The sequence below is a fragment of the Emydura macquarii genome, unplaced genomic scaffold, assembly GCF_026122565.2.
Source record: "Emydura macquarii macquarii isolate MOO-44397 ecotype Brisbane River unplaced genomic scaffold, CSIRO-AGI_Emac_v2 contig_1253, whole genome shotgun sequence".
In the NCBI taxonomy this organism is placed as follows: domain Eukaryota; kingdom Metazoa; phylum Chordata; order Testudines; family Chelidae; genus Emydura; species Emydura macquarii.
The window spans coordinates 970,300-983,459 of record NW_027131390.1 but is presented as its reverse complement, the minus strand read 5'-3'; the positions used below and the strand labels follow the sequence as shown (position 1 = coordinate 983,459).

Sequence of the window (13,160 nt, the reverse complement as noted above, 5' to 3'; positions counted from 1 at the left end):
GCTCACCTGGGCTGGGAAGGGCCACACTTTGGGCACTGAATAAACAATGGAGGAATATCGCGATCCTGTACTTCGGGATGGCGGCGGCTGGTGCCCTGAGCGGGTACAGCTTGCACCTGGAGGAGGAGCTTCTGTGTCGTGAAGATAAACAAATACCCAGTGTGTAAAAGAGGGACAAGGTAAGCAGGGACAAGCTTTTGAGCTTCACGGAGCTCTTCCTCAGGTCTGGAGAAGGTAATCAGCATGTCCAAGCCAAACACGAGGTGGGACGGATTGTTACGCGGCAGAGGTTGACCTGTGCTGTAGACCACTTAAAACGAAGTAGGCAGGTACGGGTTAGTGGGCAGTGGCATGTGTTAAAATTGTTGTAATGAGCCATAAAACCAGTGTCTCTGTCGAGATCCTGGTTTTTAAAGTGCAGCACACCTTTCTAGATCCCTGGCCCTACACAGGCCTATCACAACACGTGGTGTATCTGCGTGGGTGAAACCAGACAGTCGCTGCACTCTCGAATGAACTCACACAGGAAAGTGATAAGAGAAAAACCCCACATCACCTGTGGGTGAACACGTCTCACACGGCGATCACTCCATATCTGACCTCTCAGTCCTCATCCTCACAGGAAACCAGCACAACAACTGCAGAAGACCCACTGGTCACAATGCAGAGCGTGCTGTTTCGCCACCTGGGAACTGACATTCATCACTCTGCTGGACACACAAACCATGATTTATGGCTCATTACCACCATTTTAACACACCTCACCCTTAACTGCCCACTTCATTTTAAGTCGTCCACAGCACGGGGGAACCTCTTCCGCTTAACAATCGAAAACTCAGCCCTTCCTCCAGTGGAAGTTGGTCCAGTAACAGATATTACCTCACCTACCTTGTCTCTCTGATATCCTGGGCCCAACGCGCCTACCACACCGCAAACAGCGTTCGAAAGGACAGTCGAATGGCTGTACTTGTGGCATGCTGCCTGGGAAGCAGACTCTAGGTACTTCTGCAGCTGAGATGCAACTCAGCACATGCCACTTAAACATCACTTGGAAACATGTTGCATCCCAATTCCGCAGGGATGTACCAACGAAACAAAAGAGGGATAGGTTTCACTCAGTCCCTTCTCTCCTTCCTGACCGCTCCCCTGCCACGCGTGCCTTTCTGTTTGGTTTCCTCTGTCTCCCCCCCTCACCCCCGTTCTCTCTGGCAGGTGAATAACACGAACCTGCAGGATGTGCGGCACGAAGAGGCAGTGGCCTCGCTGAAGAACACCTCCGACATGGTTTACCTGAAAGTGGCCAAGCCTGGCAATGTGCACCTCAACGACATGTACGCGCCCCCCGACTATGCCAGCAGTACGTACGCCAGCTTGCCAGCCTCAGCCAGGCTCTGCGGGGAGCCGAGCGGTGCCCAGCAGCGGGATGGGCACGGGCCGTAGGGCTAGGGAGCAGATAAGGAGGTGTAGGGGAGGTGCACAGCAGGGCTGAAGGGAGAGGGGCATGTGAGAGTCTGTGAAAGGGGATGGAGGGGTCTTAGAGTGTGGGGGCCCCAAGAGGTTGGGGGGGCCTGTAGGGGATGTATGCTAGCACGGGGAACACAGGCTCTTGTTCCCCAGCTGTGCACCAAAGCAGTCGGGCCCAGGAATTCTGCTCCTGATTTTGTCTTTTCCCTTCTCTGCAGCCTTCTCAGCCTTGGCCGATAACCACATAAGCCATAACGCCAGTCTGGGTTACCTCGGCAGTGTTGAGAACAAGCCTACCTACCCAGCCCCCCCACCGGTGACCCCAGCGAGGTACTCACCCATCCCTCGACACATGATTGGGGAGGAGGACTTCACCAGGTGAGCAGGGGCCTGTGGGGCAGAGACACCTCAGGGAAAAAGCTCCAGCAGCTCTCCCTCTCTAGTCCCTTCTCTCTCCCTCCCCCCTCTTCTTTTCCAAGGGATCTGTGTATGGAGTGGCAATATTTATTGACTTAGTGAATCGGGCCCATCCCCTAGGCTTGGGGTCCCAGATCCTGAGCTTTCCTGCAGTCCGTGCCAGCACAAAACCAGGGGGGGCAGCATTCTTTAAAAGTCCTGCTCCCTTACACCTGTGTAAATCCGGAGTCTCTCTGCTGATTCTGATGCTCGGATGCCATGGTGATAAGCACTAATGCCATGTGACTTTGTGCTCCCCCTCCATTCCCCAGGCCCCTCCCATTGCTCTTTACCCCCCTCGTTCCTCTTTGAACTTTTTTGAGGCGTATGTGCTCCTACATTTCTGACTCTTTGTTTTTCATTTCCTTTATTCATTAAAAAACCTGTCAGTGCAAAGCACATTCTGCTGTGACAGTGGAGTCCCATCCCAGCAGTTCCAGCCATTCCCCTGCTCAGAGCCCTGGCGTGCTCCCCACCCACACACGAGTCCTCGGAGATGATGCAGAGCTCTTTGGGGATGTTAGTGGTGGAAAACCATGGGCAGCCCAAGTGCATCTCTTCCTCTTGGGCCAGTGCCATGTGTGCATTTCTGCTTTGAGAGCCCCGGCTCTTCAGAGGGCTCATCTGCCCTCTGTTCATTCCAGCCTGTCCATGGAGCAGAGGTTCAGCCCGAGCGCTGAGCTCTCCGCTCCCTGTGTCCCTCTGAGGGCCCTCGCTCGTCATGCACGTCACTTTCACAGCAGTCACCTTGCTTTCCTGAATGCTGCCAGCTTTGCCTCTCTCTGGGAGGAGCAGGGACTAGAAATAGGTGGCGGGTGTGTTTGAGGTAGGGGACACAGCTCTGTGAGACACCCAGAATGAGGACACCAGAAAAAGACAAAGGGTTATAGTCACTGTTACTGTGATTTACTGTTTCCTGTCTTTAGCATACAGCTGGGGTAACAGCAGGGTTACAATTGGCTTTAGCTCCGAGAGTCACTAGGCTTAGCACTGACTCGGGTCAGGGTTACAGCAGGGTAGGGCTGGCTTAAGTGTTAGTGAGCTTCCCGCAGGGGGAGGGGAGGGAGGGTTATGAGGGCGGGATTTCAGCAGGGGAAGGGGAGGGTTCCATGGGGGGGATTTCAGCAGGGGGAGGGGGAGCATTACAGCTGGGGGGGTGGGGGAAGGAGGGGTTCCAGCAGGGGGAGGAGGAGGGTTATGAGGGGGGAAGGGTTTGTCTCACGCACGTTGTGTGAAAGGGACCCTTGGCACAGCTGGGCTGGACTGATCCGTGTCAGAGCTGGGGACTGTTTCCTTGGCAATGGGAGATGCGCACACAAGGAGAAACCTCAGCAGCTTCGCTGCCTTCCTCAGAGAATGGCAGCTCTTCGCTCACGTTATTAGCCGTGTGCCTTGCATTCGCCTCCCGCGGCCCCCAGCTTGGGGCCCTCGTGTGCTGCGGAGCTTGTCCCGCCCTGGCCTGCAGCTGGGCCGTGTGGTCAGGCGGCTGTGCTCGGTTCCCATGAGCAGAACTCCTACGTTCCCAGAGCAGCGTGGAGTTCCCCGCAAGTCTGCGTTGCCCTGGGCATGCTCTGTCTGTCCCCGTAAACAAGGCAGTGCAGCGTTCTGAGGCTCCTGCTGCCGGTGCCACTGGAAGCGGTGACCGTGGGGCGCTGCCGTGCATGAGCGTGGAATGCTTCATAGTGGGCCCGCTGCTGTCTGGCCTTGCTACGTCAGATGCTCCTGTGTGGGGGCAGAAGTGGTTCCAGCAGCCCTTGCCCGTGATTCTCTCCCCTCCAGCCCCGAAGTGTGAAGCAGGCGGAAACCATGCAGACGCCATGACTCTGCTGGATAATCTCATGAAAGGCCAAACTTCCATATGGTTGATCTTTACAAAAACAAGGCGGGCCATTTACAACACTCACTTTGCTTCTCTACAGAGGAAAAAGGACTAAACTATCTAAACTCCTACATGCCACAAGAGACCACAGCTGTGATACCTTTGACTAATCCAATAATATTGTAAATCTATCCAGCTATACACTTAACCCAGCAGAAGAGTCCGTCCTGTCTCGGGGACTCTCTTTCTGCCCCACAACCCCCACACACGATACAATTCTGCAGTGACCTGGAATCCTACTTTCGCCATCTCCGACTCAAGGAATATTTCCACCACACCACTGAACAACACACTAACCCACAGATACCTTCTACCAATGCTACAAGAAGAAGAATTCTGCATGGACTCCTCCTGACAGTCGAAACAACACCCTAGACTTTTACATAGAGTGTTTCCGCCGATGTACACAACCTGGGATTGTAGACAAGCAACATCGCTTGCCCCATAACCTCAGCCATGCAGAACGCAATGCCATCCACAGCCTGAATAACAACTCTGACATCATAATCAAAGAGGCAGACAAAGGAGTTGCCGTAGTCATCATGAATAGGTCGGATTATGAACAAGAGGCTGCCAGACAACTCTCCAACACCACATTCTACAAGCCACTACCATCCGATCCCATGGAGGAATACCAAAAGAAACTACAACATCTACTTAAGAAACTCCCTAAAGAAACACAGGAACAAATCTACACAGACACACACCCCAAGCCCTGACCAGGGTTATTCTATCTGCTACCCAAGATCCACAAACCTGGGAATCCTGGACGCCCATCATCTCAGGCATTGGCACTCTCACAGCAGGACTATCAGGCTATGTGGACTCTCTCCTCAGGCCCTATGCCACCACCACTCCTAGCTATCTTCATGATACCACTGACTTCCTGAGAAAACTACAATCCATCAGTGATCTCCCAGAAAACACCATCCTAGCCACTGTGGATGTAGAAGCTCTACACCAACATTCCACATAAAGATGGACTACACGCCATCAGGAACATATTCCCTGATGATGATATGGCACACCTGGTAGCTGAACTTTGTGACTTTGCCTCCAAATCTGAAGTAGTTGTGGGTCAGGACAATCTATACCTTAAAGTCAGTGGCACAGCGGTGGGCACCCGCATGGCCCCACAGTATGCCAACATTTTCATGGCTGACCTTGAACAACGCTTCCTCAAAACTCATCCCCAAGCACCTCTCCTTTACCTTCACTATATTGATGACATTTTCATCATCTGGACCACAGGAAAGAGTCCCTTGAAGAATTCCACCGGGATTTCAATAATTTCCACCCCACCATCAACCTCAGCCTGGACCAGACAACTCTCCAACACCACATTCTACAAGCCACTACCATCCGATCCCACGGAGGAATACCAAAAGAAACTACAACATCTACTTAAGAAACTATCCTTGCTTACAGACAGCCCCCCAACCTGAAGCAAATACTCACCAACAACCATACACCATACAACAAGAACACTAACCCAGAAAACTATCCCTGCAACAAACCCCGTTGTCAGCTCTTCCCGCACATCGACTCTAGTGACACCATCTCACAGGTCCTAACCACATCAGCCACACCTCAGGAGCTCATTGACCTGCACATCTACTAATGTAACATATGCCATCATGTGCCAGCAATGCCCCTCTGCCATGGACATTGGCCAAACCGGGCTGTCACTACGCAAACCAATAAATGGACACAAATCAGAGACAAAAAATGGTAACATCCATAAACAAGTCGGAGAGCACTTCCATCTCCCAGGACACGCTGTAGCTGACTTGAAAGTTGCCATGCTTCTACAAAAAAACTTCAGAAACAGATTTCAGCGAGAAACTGCAGAGCTGGAACTGATCTGCAAACGTGACACAATCAGACTGGGTCTGACCAGGCACTTGGAATGGTTCTCTCATTTCAAGAAGTAATTGTCACTGTTCACACATTCTCACCTTCTATCAACGATTGTGACTAGGCCTCATCTACTCTAACTGAACTGACTTTGCTAACACCTGCCCTCCCCATGGTTGTTCCTTACCCTTGGATGTATATATACACCGCCTATCTGATTTCTATTCTTTGCATCTGACGAAGTAGGTTGCAGCCCAGGAAAGCTCATGCCTGCAGACATTAAATGTGTTCGTCTTTAAGGTGCTGCAGGACTCTCCTCGGGTTTTTGAGGGGTTTTTTGGGTTTTTTTCACGGCTGTGCTGTGGTTAGTGATGCCGTGCCAGTTACTGGCCACTAGAGGATGCTGCTGCATGCTGCAAAAGACGCTGCCCAGGGCCGGGAGCCAGCCAACCCTCCTGGGACACAGGCGCAGGCGCGAGGAGGCTGCGAGCGAGCGGGACTCTCTGATGGAGCCGTGTCTAACAGGAATGACACGCCAGTGCCGTCCGCTGTTTCCCGGGCTTTGATTCGTAGCTGATCTGTTGTGTCGTGGGCTGTGTCTGCGAGAGCCGTCTTCCTTTGCTGTGCCAACTTCCCTCTGTGTCCCAGGAGCCGGCCTGGAGCCCCTGCATTCTGCACCGCCAGCCGCACGCTCCCCTCCCATCGCAGATGGTGACCCTGGCAGGTCCATTTGTGCCCTGGCTCTGGTTCACTGTGCCAGCGTCTTCCTTCTCTCCCAGCCCCTCGCCCACCTCGCAGTAACGGGAACCTGTGCACTCGCTAGGCCGGGGGCAAGGGCGAGCACAGGAATACAAATGTGACCCTTCTTGGAGCCCCCACCGCGGCTCGGGGCTGGAGGAGCTCACTCTCCCCGCCATGGCCCCAGAGCCGGAGGAGTTCTGTGCCCCAGCTGATCACTGGGGGCCCGTGCCCCTGCCAGGGGGAGTGGGGAATTGTTCCCTGGAGAAGTTCTTTCTGGGTCATTATCAAACCACAACTCGTCACGGACCATATGCAGCAAAATCAGCCAGGTGTGTTCAGGGCCCCCTGCAGGAGCCACCATCTGCACATGCCAGGCAGCCCCAGGGGCTCCCAGATCATGGTATGCGTACCACCAGCGGTACGCAGGTCACCTCCCAGTGGTACGCGTCTAAGCTGCCTGACCTCCAGCTGCCCAGGTAGCTGAAGCAGCGTGTCAGCAGCAGAACTTGGGGTTAAGCAGCTGCCAATGCTCCGCTGAAGCTACCTTGGCAACCGGACGGGCTTAGACACGTGCCATTGGGAGGTGGCCTGCGTACCGCTGGTGGTACACGTACCGCAGTCTGGGAACCCCTGGCCTAGAGCAGGCTGTGCTGCTGAGGGGAGATGGAGTGGGGTGAGACATAAAACCACAGTCCTGACCATTCTGCAGTCACTAAGAATCCCGTGATACAAGGGTTGGGGTGTTAATGCTGCATTGTCCTTCTCAGTCATTGCATCTGACTTCTGTGTGCATCCTGTCCTTCCTGTCTGTCTCTCTAGGGTCTGACAGTGTGCCCTGTGCCTGGGACTTGTTCTTCCATCTGTCTCTGACTCAGCTGGTACTGGTCATTGTTGGGGACGGGTTATTTACCTGTTTACACCACTGGGCTGATGCAGAACGCCGGTGCCTATGTTGAGTTTTGCTTCTGTTTTGCATTGGAGACAAGAAAAGGGGAGCTGAACCAAGTGCAGGGAATCCTCTTTTTAGCAGCCCAGCTCTCAGAGCCGGGGTTGTGCTGCGTCTGTCCTCTTTGGAAAGCCATGGAGAGAACTCCTTGTGTTGGGCTCGGTGGGATCAAATCTCCACAGCCTTCAGTGCTGTCCTGCTAGGGCAGTGGCCATTGTGATTCCTGGAGGTCGAGCTGTGTGTGGGCGTGAGCGCGTCGGGGGCCGCAAAGGGGTAGAATGGAGAGGCCTCTCCCAGGCTCCAAGGCAGTGGAGCTGGACTCTGATATGACAGTAAGGCCCTGGATGGTTTTCCTCTCTAATGCAGGTGAACAGGAAACACGACAAGACTGTGGTGACATTAGCGCTTTCTTCAACAAAGTAGCAGGTGAAGCACAAGCTCCCTAACGAACATACCTCGGCGAAGCAGGAGCAGCTTTCTGTAGCTGTCATTGCAACAGGCTGAAGTCTAGCTGGCGGGTCAGCCAAGGTGTTCCTTGCGCTGCAGTACAGGAGACCCATGGGGACGCTCCAGTCGTGGGACTGTGGTCTGTCCTGAGGAGCAAAGCCACCTCCGTGCACTGCTGCACCTGACATCCTCCAGGCGTGGTGTGCGTGAATAGCAACATGGAGAATGACTCCTCTGCTGCATTCGATCCGCGGGAGGAAAGGGGGACACCAGCGGGGTGGAGAGGTGAATCCATGTGGGTTGCATAGCCACCTCCTTCTGCCCTGGGATGTGACTGTGAATCCCAGCGAAGACCTGGCAGTTTGTCATGCCAGAGGAGATGTGCCAAGGCTCTCAGCACGGGTCTGAGTCTGAGTGGAGGAAGGCCCAGGAGTACACCGCTGCTCGGGGCTGAGCGGTTGTTTCTTTCATTTAAAATCTGGATGACACAGAGGAGAGCTGTCTGCCTGCGTCTAGCTGCCATAGGGTAGAGGACTTCAGCACAGTCTGCAAGGGAAATCTGCATGTCAGGGACTGGCAGCGAGCCCTATCTGCCATGGGCGTAAAGGGTGGGAGGTATTGTCGTGCTGTCTGGATAAGGGGGCCCCTGAGGTGTATTCAGGAGCTCCGATTACTCCTTTCTACACCAGTCTCGCGTTGGAGGTGTCATGCGGGCTGGCTTGAGTGGGGGGGCATTTCGTATATTGGGTGACATCAGCATGGCAGAATCATAATAATCCATGTGGGATAGGCCATGTCAGGTACTGTTCGGAAGGTTGTAATGTGCTAAGTAAGATAATAATACTTGTGTTCATGTGTGATATTTGAAATGGAAGTTATAGATGTATTTGCGATATCTGTATTTCAAATTGTTCTGCCTGGGCAACACCCCAGATAGGAAGGCTGCAGAACAATGGCCCATCAAGGCATTCCCAGGTGCAAGGGGCCCTGAGGGAGAGGCCAGCATCACCACTGAGTCACCAGAACCTGCTTACGTGACTCTGGACTCCATTGCAGGCAGCCTACCTGATGAAGCATCAGGACTGTCCCATGTGACTATGGACCCCAGGCACACCGGAGGAGTCACCAGGATTGGCACATGTGACTATGGACTCCATTTTGGGTCTGGTGACTGCCCACAGGCCGCACGGCCGGAGGAGGGGGTTTATAAGATCAAGCCAGAGAAACCATCTTGTCTTTGCTCCTGTCCAGCTGCAGACACACACCTACCTCTGGATCTATTCATCTTGCAAGTGAACCGAAGGACTTAGACCCATCCAGGTACTGGTTGTGAACCAGAGGGAACTATACAAGCCTGCAAATCCACATTTCTTCCAGAAACCTGAAGTAAATGGACTTTTAATCATTTGTATATCTGTGATTTACTTTAACCCTTTAACATTTCTCTCGTGGTTTATTTCTTTCTTTTTACAATAAACCTTTAGTTTAGATACTAAAGGATTGGCTGGCAGCGTGGTATTTTAGGTAAGATCCAGACTTATACTGATCTGGTGCTGTGGCTGACCCCTTGGGGTCAGAGGGAACCTTTTTAGTAAAGAGCAGAGAGTTCTAGTAACTGGTCTCTTTGCTGGACCTAGTGCTGATTTGGGAGCCTGGAGCTGAAATGCAGTGAAGGGGGCTGTGGGCATTTGTGGACTGGCTTCTTGATATCCAGTGTGGGGTAATCAGAAGCAGTTCGTGGCTGGTTGGGAAGCCGGGCTTCAGTGTCACCCACCAGCGTGGGGAGAATCTGCTCTCCTTTTGCAGCCTGCCCTGACCTTGGCATTATCAGTTGGCAGCCCTGGGCACGGGTCGTATCACAGGTATCCTGAAGGGAGATCACCCCTCCATGTATGACAGCTAGGAGTGAGCAATGGGCCCTTTTGGTGGTGGGATCCTGTTGGCTCTTGGCCAAATCACCCCTCCAGGGGCCCATGCTGCCTGCCATGCGATGTCTCCATAGCGCTTTGCTGAGATCACTCTGTGCTCGCACCTCTGCGGGGACAAAGCGTTTACATTAGGCAGATGCCATCCATTGCGGCAGGCAGACATTTCAGATGTGGCTTCCAGAGCCAAGAGGGAAAGGGAGAGGAAATGCAGGCAGACCCGCGAATCATCCACGGAGCGATTCCAGCACGGCTAGGGAAGCAGAGTTAAAGGTGCTTCCCTGATCTGGCCAGACAGTGGGGACGGGCCATGCCCTGTCAGAACACTGCAAGTCTCACCTATTGTGTCCTGTCTAGTCTGACACGGGGTTTAAACACTGGCAGCCCAGGCCAAATTTAAACCTGTTCCTTACCTTGATTCCCAACCTGGTATAGACAGTCCAGAGAGAGACGATGGGCAAGAAGGACACAGAGTCTGCAGCCGTGCAGGGCTAGTGCAGGACTGGGCACTGGCCTACCCCCGCCCCGATGCTTGGGCTCAATCCTGATTGAACAGAAGTGACCATGATCTCGGTGCTGTCTCATTCCAGCCTCCATGCAGCAGAGGCCCTGGCTGTGCCAGGAGCTAAGAAGCTAACAACGAAGTGTCCTTCCCAAAAGTTCTGCAGTTGCAAGAGACGCTCCATGGTCTCTGCAGCCTCCCTAGCCTGGTGAGCCCAGGGCAAGCGGGGCCGGACTCGGGATTCCACATTATCTGCCTGTCACAGATTCATCACCCCAGAGTACCACCTCATGGCATGGCCTGGCATTTCAGCAACTCTCCCTCACGCTCTTCCTCGGGATTTCAGTGTCCTGATCGGGTGAAGACTTGGCCCTCTGGCCAGGCCCCAGTATAGTTTCACCCCTTCTGGGGTATCAATGTCCCAAACAAATGATGTCCAACAAAATAAGGGTAATCAGCATAACATCTTCCAATACATCTGGACTCCTCTTCTGTCTCACTCTTCTTCCAGAGCAGCAGCTCCCAGGGATTCTCCCTGGAGTCCCTCAGCAAAACCTCCAAACCAGACAGAATACGTACTAAACAACTTCTGCCTGTCGTCAAGCTGGAGCCGTTAGTACGTTTTAGGCACTCCCCTGTTCTCCGTTCTTCTGTATCAACCCACGGGGCCAACTCCCTGGCGCTCTGCTCCCTTGTCAAGGTTCAGCACAGCTGTTCGCTCCAGCCCTGCAGCGTTGCCATGGTTCTCGCTCTGCCTGACTCTGGCCAGGCCTTTCTCACGGAAGTGGACAGCCGAGCCAGTGCTGGCTGGAGAGTGCCTGGGAAAACCACGGTCCTGCCCAGGGACTCAGGGGAGAAGCTCTTGGTCTCAGGCTGCCAGGTGAGACGCTGCTAAAGACAAGGCCTCTGCACAGGCACTTCAGTTCCTTGTTACCAGACAAACCCAGTGTTCAAAGTGGAAGCTAGAGAGAGAGAAATCCGTTGAAAACTCAGTCGTTGGGTGGCTGACAGCTTTTACTCAGGCAGGCCCTTGTTTATGAGAACTCTGCTTACCATTGGAATAGCATCTTCCATGTGCTCTGCCCAACTCTCCATCACCATCTTCAGCTGTCCCCCACTTCCCCCCAGCAGTGCAGTCAGCACTCTGCTTCTCTGTACCAACGCGCTCCCCCACAGTCAGCTCTGAATTTCCACCCGGAAATTGCACAGCCTACACAAACGTAGCATGGCGAGAGCAGCACCCCTCATCTTCCTCCGCAGCCCCACCACCGCCCCAGTTACCAGTCAAGGGGAGGAGGTCCTGAGCTTGCTTGTTTCGAGTAGGAATTGGTAGAGAGGCGTTTTGCAGTTGGCAGCTGAGACTCTTTCGTCAGACGTTCTGAGAGCATTCGGCTCTGAAAACGATCACTTGAATCTGAGGGTCTCTTCTCATGCAGGTTATTGTCTTTGTGGGGGGGGTGTAGGATTCCCTGTCTGTGCAGACAGCTGTTTGCTAAGGCAGAAGAGAGAATTCTGTTGCCTGGTTTCCTGATCTGCCTGGACAGACCGTGCCATGCTCCCTCAGCGGCGGATGTCAGAACGCTCTTGTTTGCCCCCTAGATGACTGTGCGCAGCGTGGTCAGCGAGCAGCCAGCAGCTGCTGGTCCAGCCGATGGCTGACATCAGTCGGGTGTCTGTGCCTGTACCAGTGCGCAGCGTACCTGCCCTCCGTTGCTGCATGCAGATTTGGCCCCAGTTGCAGTTGCATGTTTGACAAATCACACCCTTGACGCACCGTAGGCTTTGACTGGCATATTGATGGGATTGTTCTTCTGTGTTCTAGGGAAAGGTGCTACTGCGGGCCGACAGTCTGTGCTGGCTGGAGGGGTTGAGACAAGCCAGGATCTGTTATTTGAGACTATTCCCAGTATGTCCGCGTGTCCTTTGTTCAGCACCTGGGTTTGGATGGCACTGGCTTTGCCTGGGAGGCAGGAATGGGTTAAGTCCATGAGGTCTAAGACAGTGAACGAGGTGCTGAAGTCTGTGTCGGTCAGTGTTTCCATACAAAAGCTGAGTGCGGGTTCAGGAGAGGAGCATCCTGCAGCAGGCGCAGGAGAGAGAAGGCAGAGATAAACAGAGCAGGGGCTGAGAGCATTCAGAACATTCCTGCTCCTCACATGCGTCCCAACTGGGGAACAAGAACCAGGCGAGGAAACAGCAGGCAGAACGGGCAGCTCAGCAATGTTCACGGTGAATGTCTCATCATCCATGTCCTGTGGAGGATCCCCATCTATCTTTCCCTCCTGGCAGCAGCCAGGCCACAGGAAGAAATGGGACCGAAGGTATTGTGCTGTAATGCTACTTAGTCTGCTCCGCTGCAGGGAAGGCGAGAGGGCCCATTGTCCAGGCAGTGAGGAGTGTCTGGGAGAGGTTTCTGGGTGCTGGGCCCGGCCGGATGAGACTGGAACTGGCTGACAAGTACTAGCTATTCACAGCTTTCGATCGCCCAGTTCCTGGCATTTCTCTTTGTGCCACGCCTCAGTCTAGCCTCGGGGTGAAGGTGCTTGTGGTGAAGGGCAGAAGGGCGTGTGTAGCCCCGTTAACATCAGCCGGCTGTAACGCAGACATGGAACTGGAGAGAGGCGCGGCTGCTGGGGGAACGTGAGCCCCCACTGTCCTGAATGAGGTGTCTGTGGTTTTGAGCAGTGGTCGGCAGAGCGGTGCACTGACGTTTACTTCTCTGAAGCCGCCCCTCCCTGCACTGGTGCAGTGGGGTCTGTCTGTCTGTCAGCACGACTCTGGTGCACTGGCAGTTACACATGCCAGATTCTGGAAGCAGGAGACTAAATGCTCCGGGCTGGACACAGTGGTTTAGATGCTGCAGCCAAACAAGCTGCTGTCTTCTCTGTCTGAGGGCTCCTAGGGTCCCAGAGCACAAGGCCCGCGAGACCCCGAGACAGCCTG

At 53.9% G+C, this 13,160-nt stretch overlaps 1 protein-coding gene across 5 annotated transcripts in view; it reads left to right on the top strand.

Annotated features, from left to right (window-relative positions):
- DLG3 (discs large MAGUK scaffold protein 3) overlaps window positions 1-13,160 on the top strand; it is a 186,803-nt gene that overhangs the window by 107,942 nt on the left and 65,701 nt on the right. For all 5 annotated transcript variants that reach the window (XM_067547973.1, XM_067547972.1, XM_067547978.1 and 2 more), the window contains 2 exons: window positions 1,213-1,357; window positions 1,683-1,842. In XM_067547973.1, the coding sequence (XP_067404074.1) occupies window positions 1,213-1,357; window positions 1,683-1,842 (305 nt within the window). The remainder of the gene's footprint in view (window positions 1-1,212; window positions 1,358-1,682; window positions 1,843-13,160) is intronic.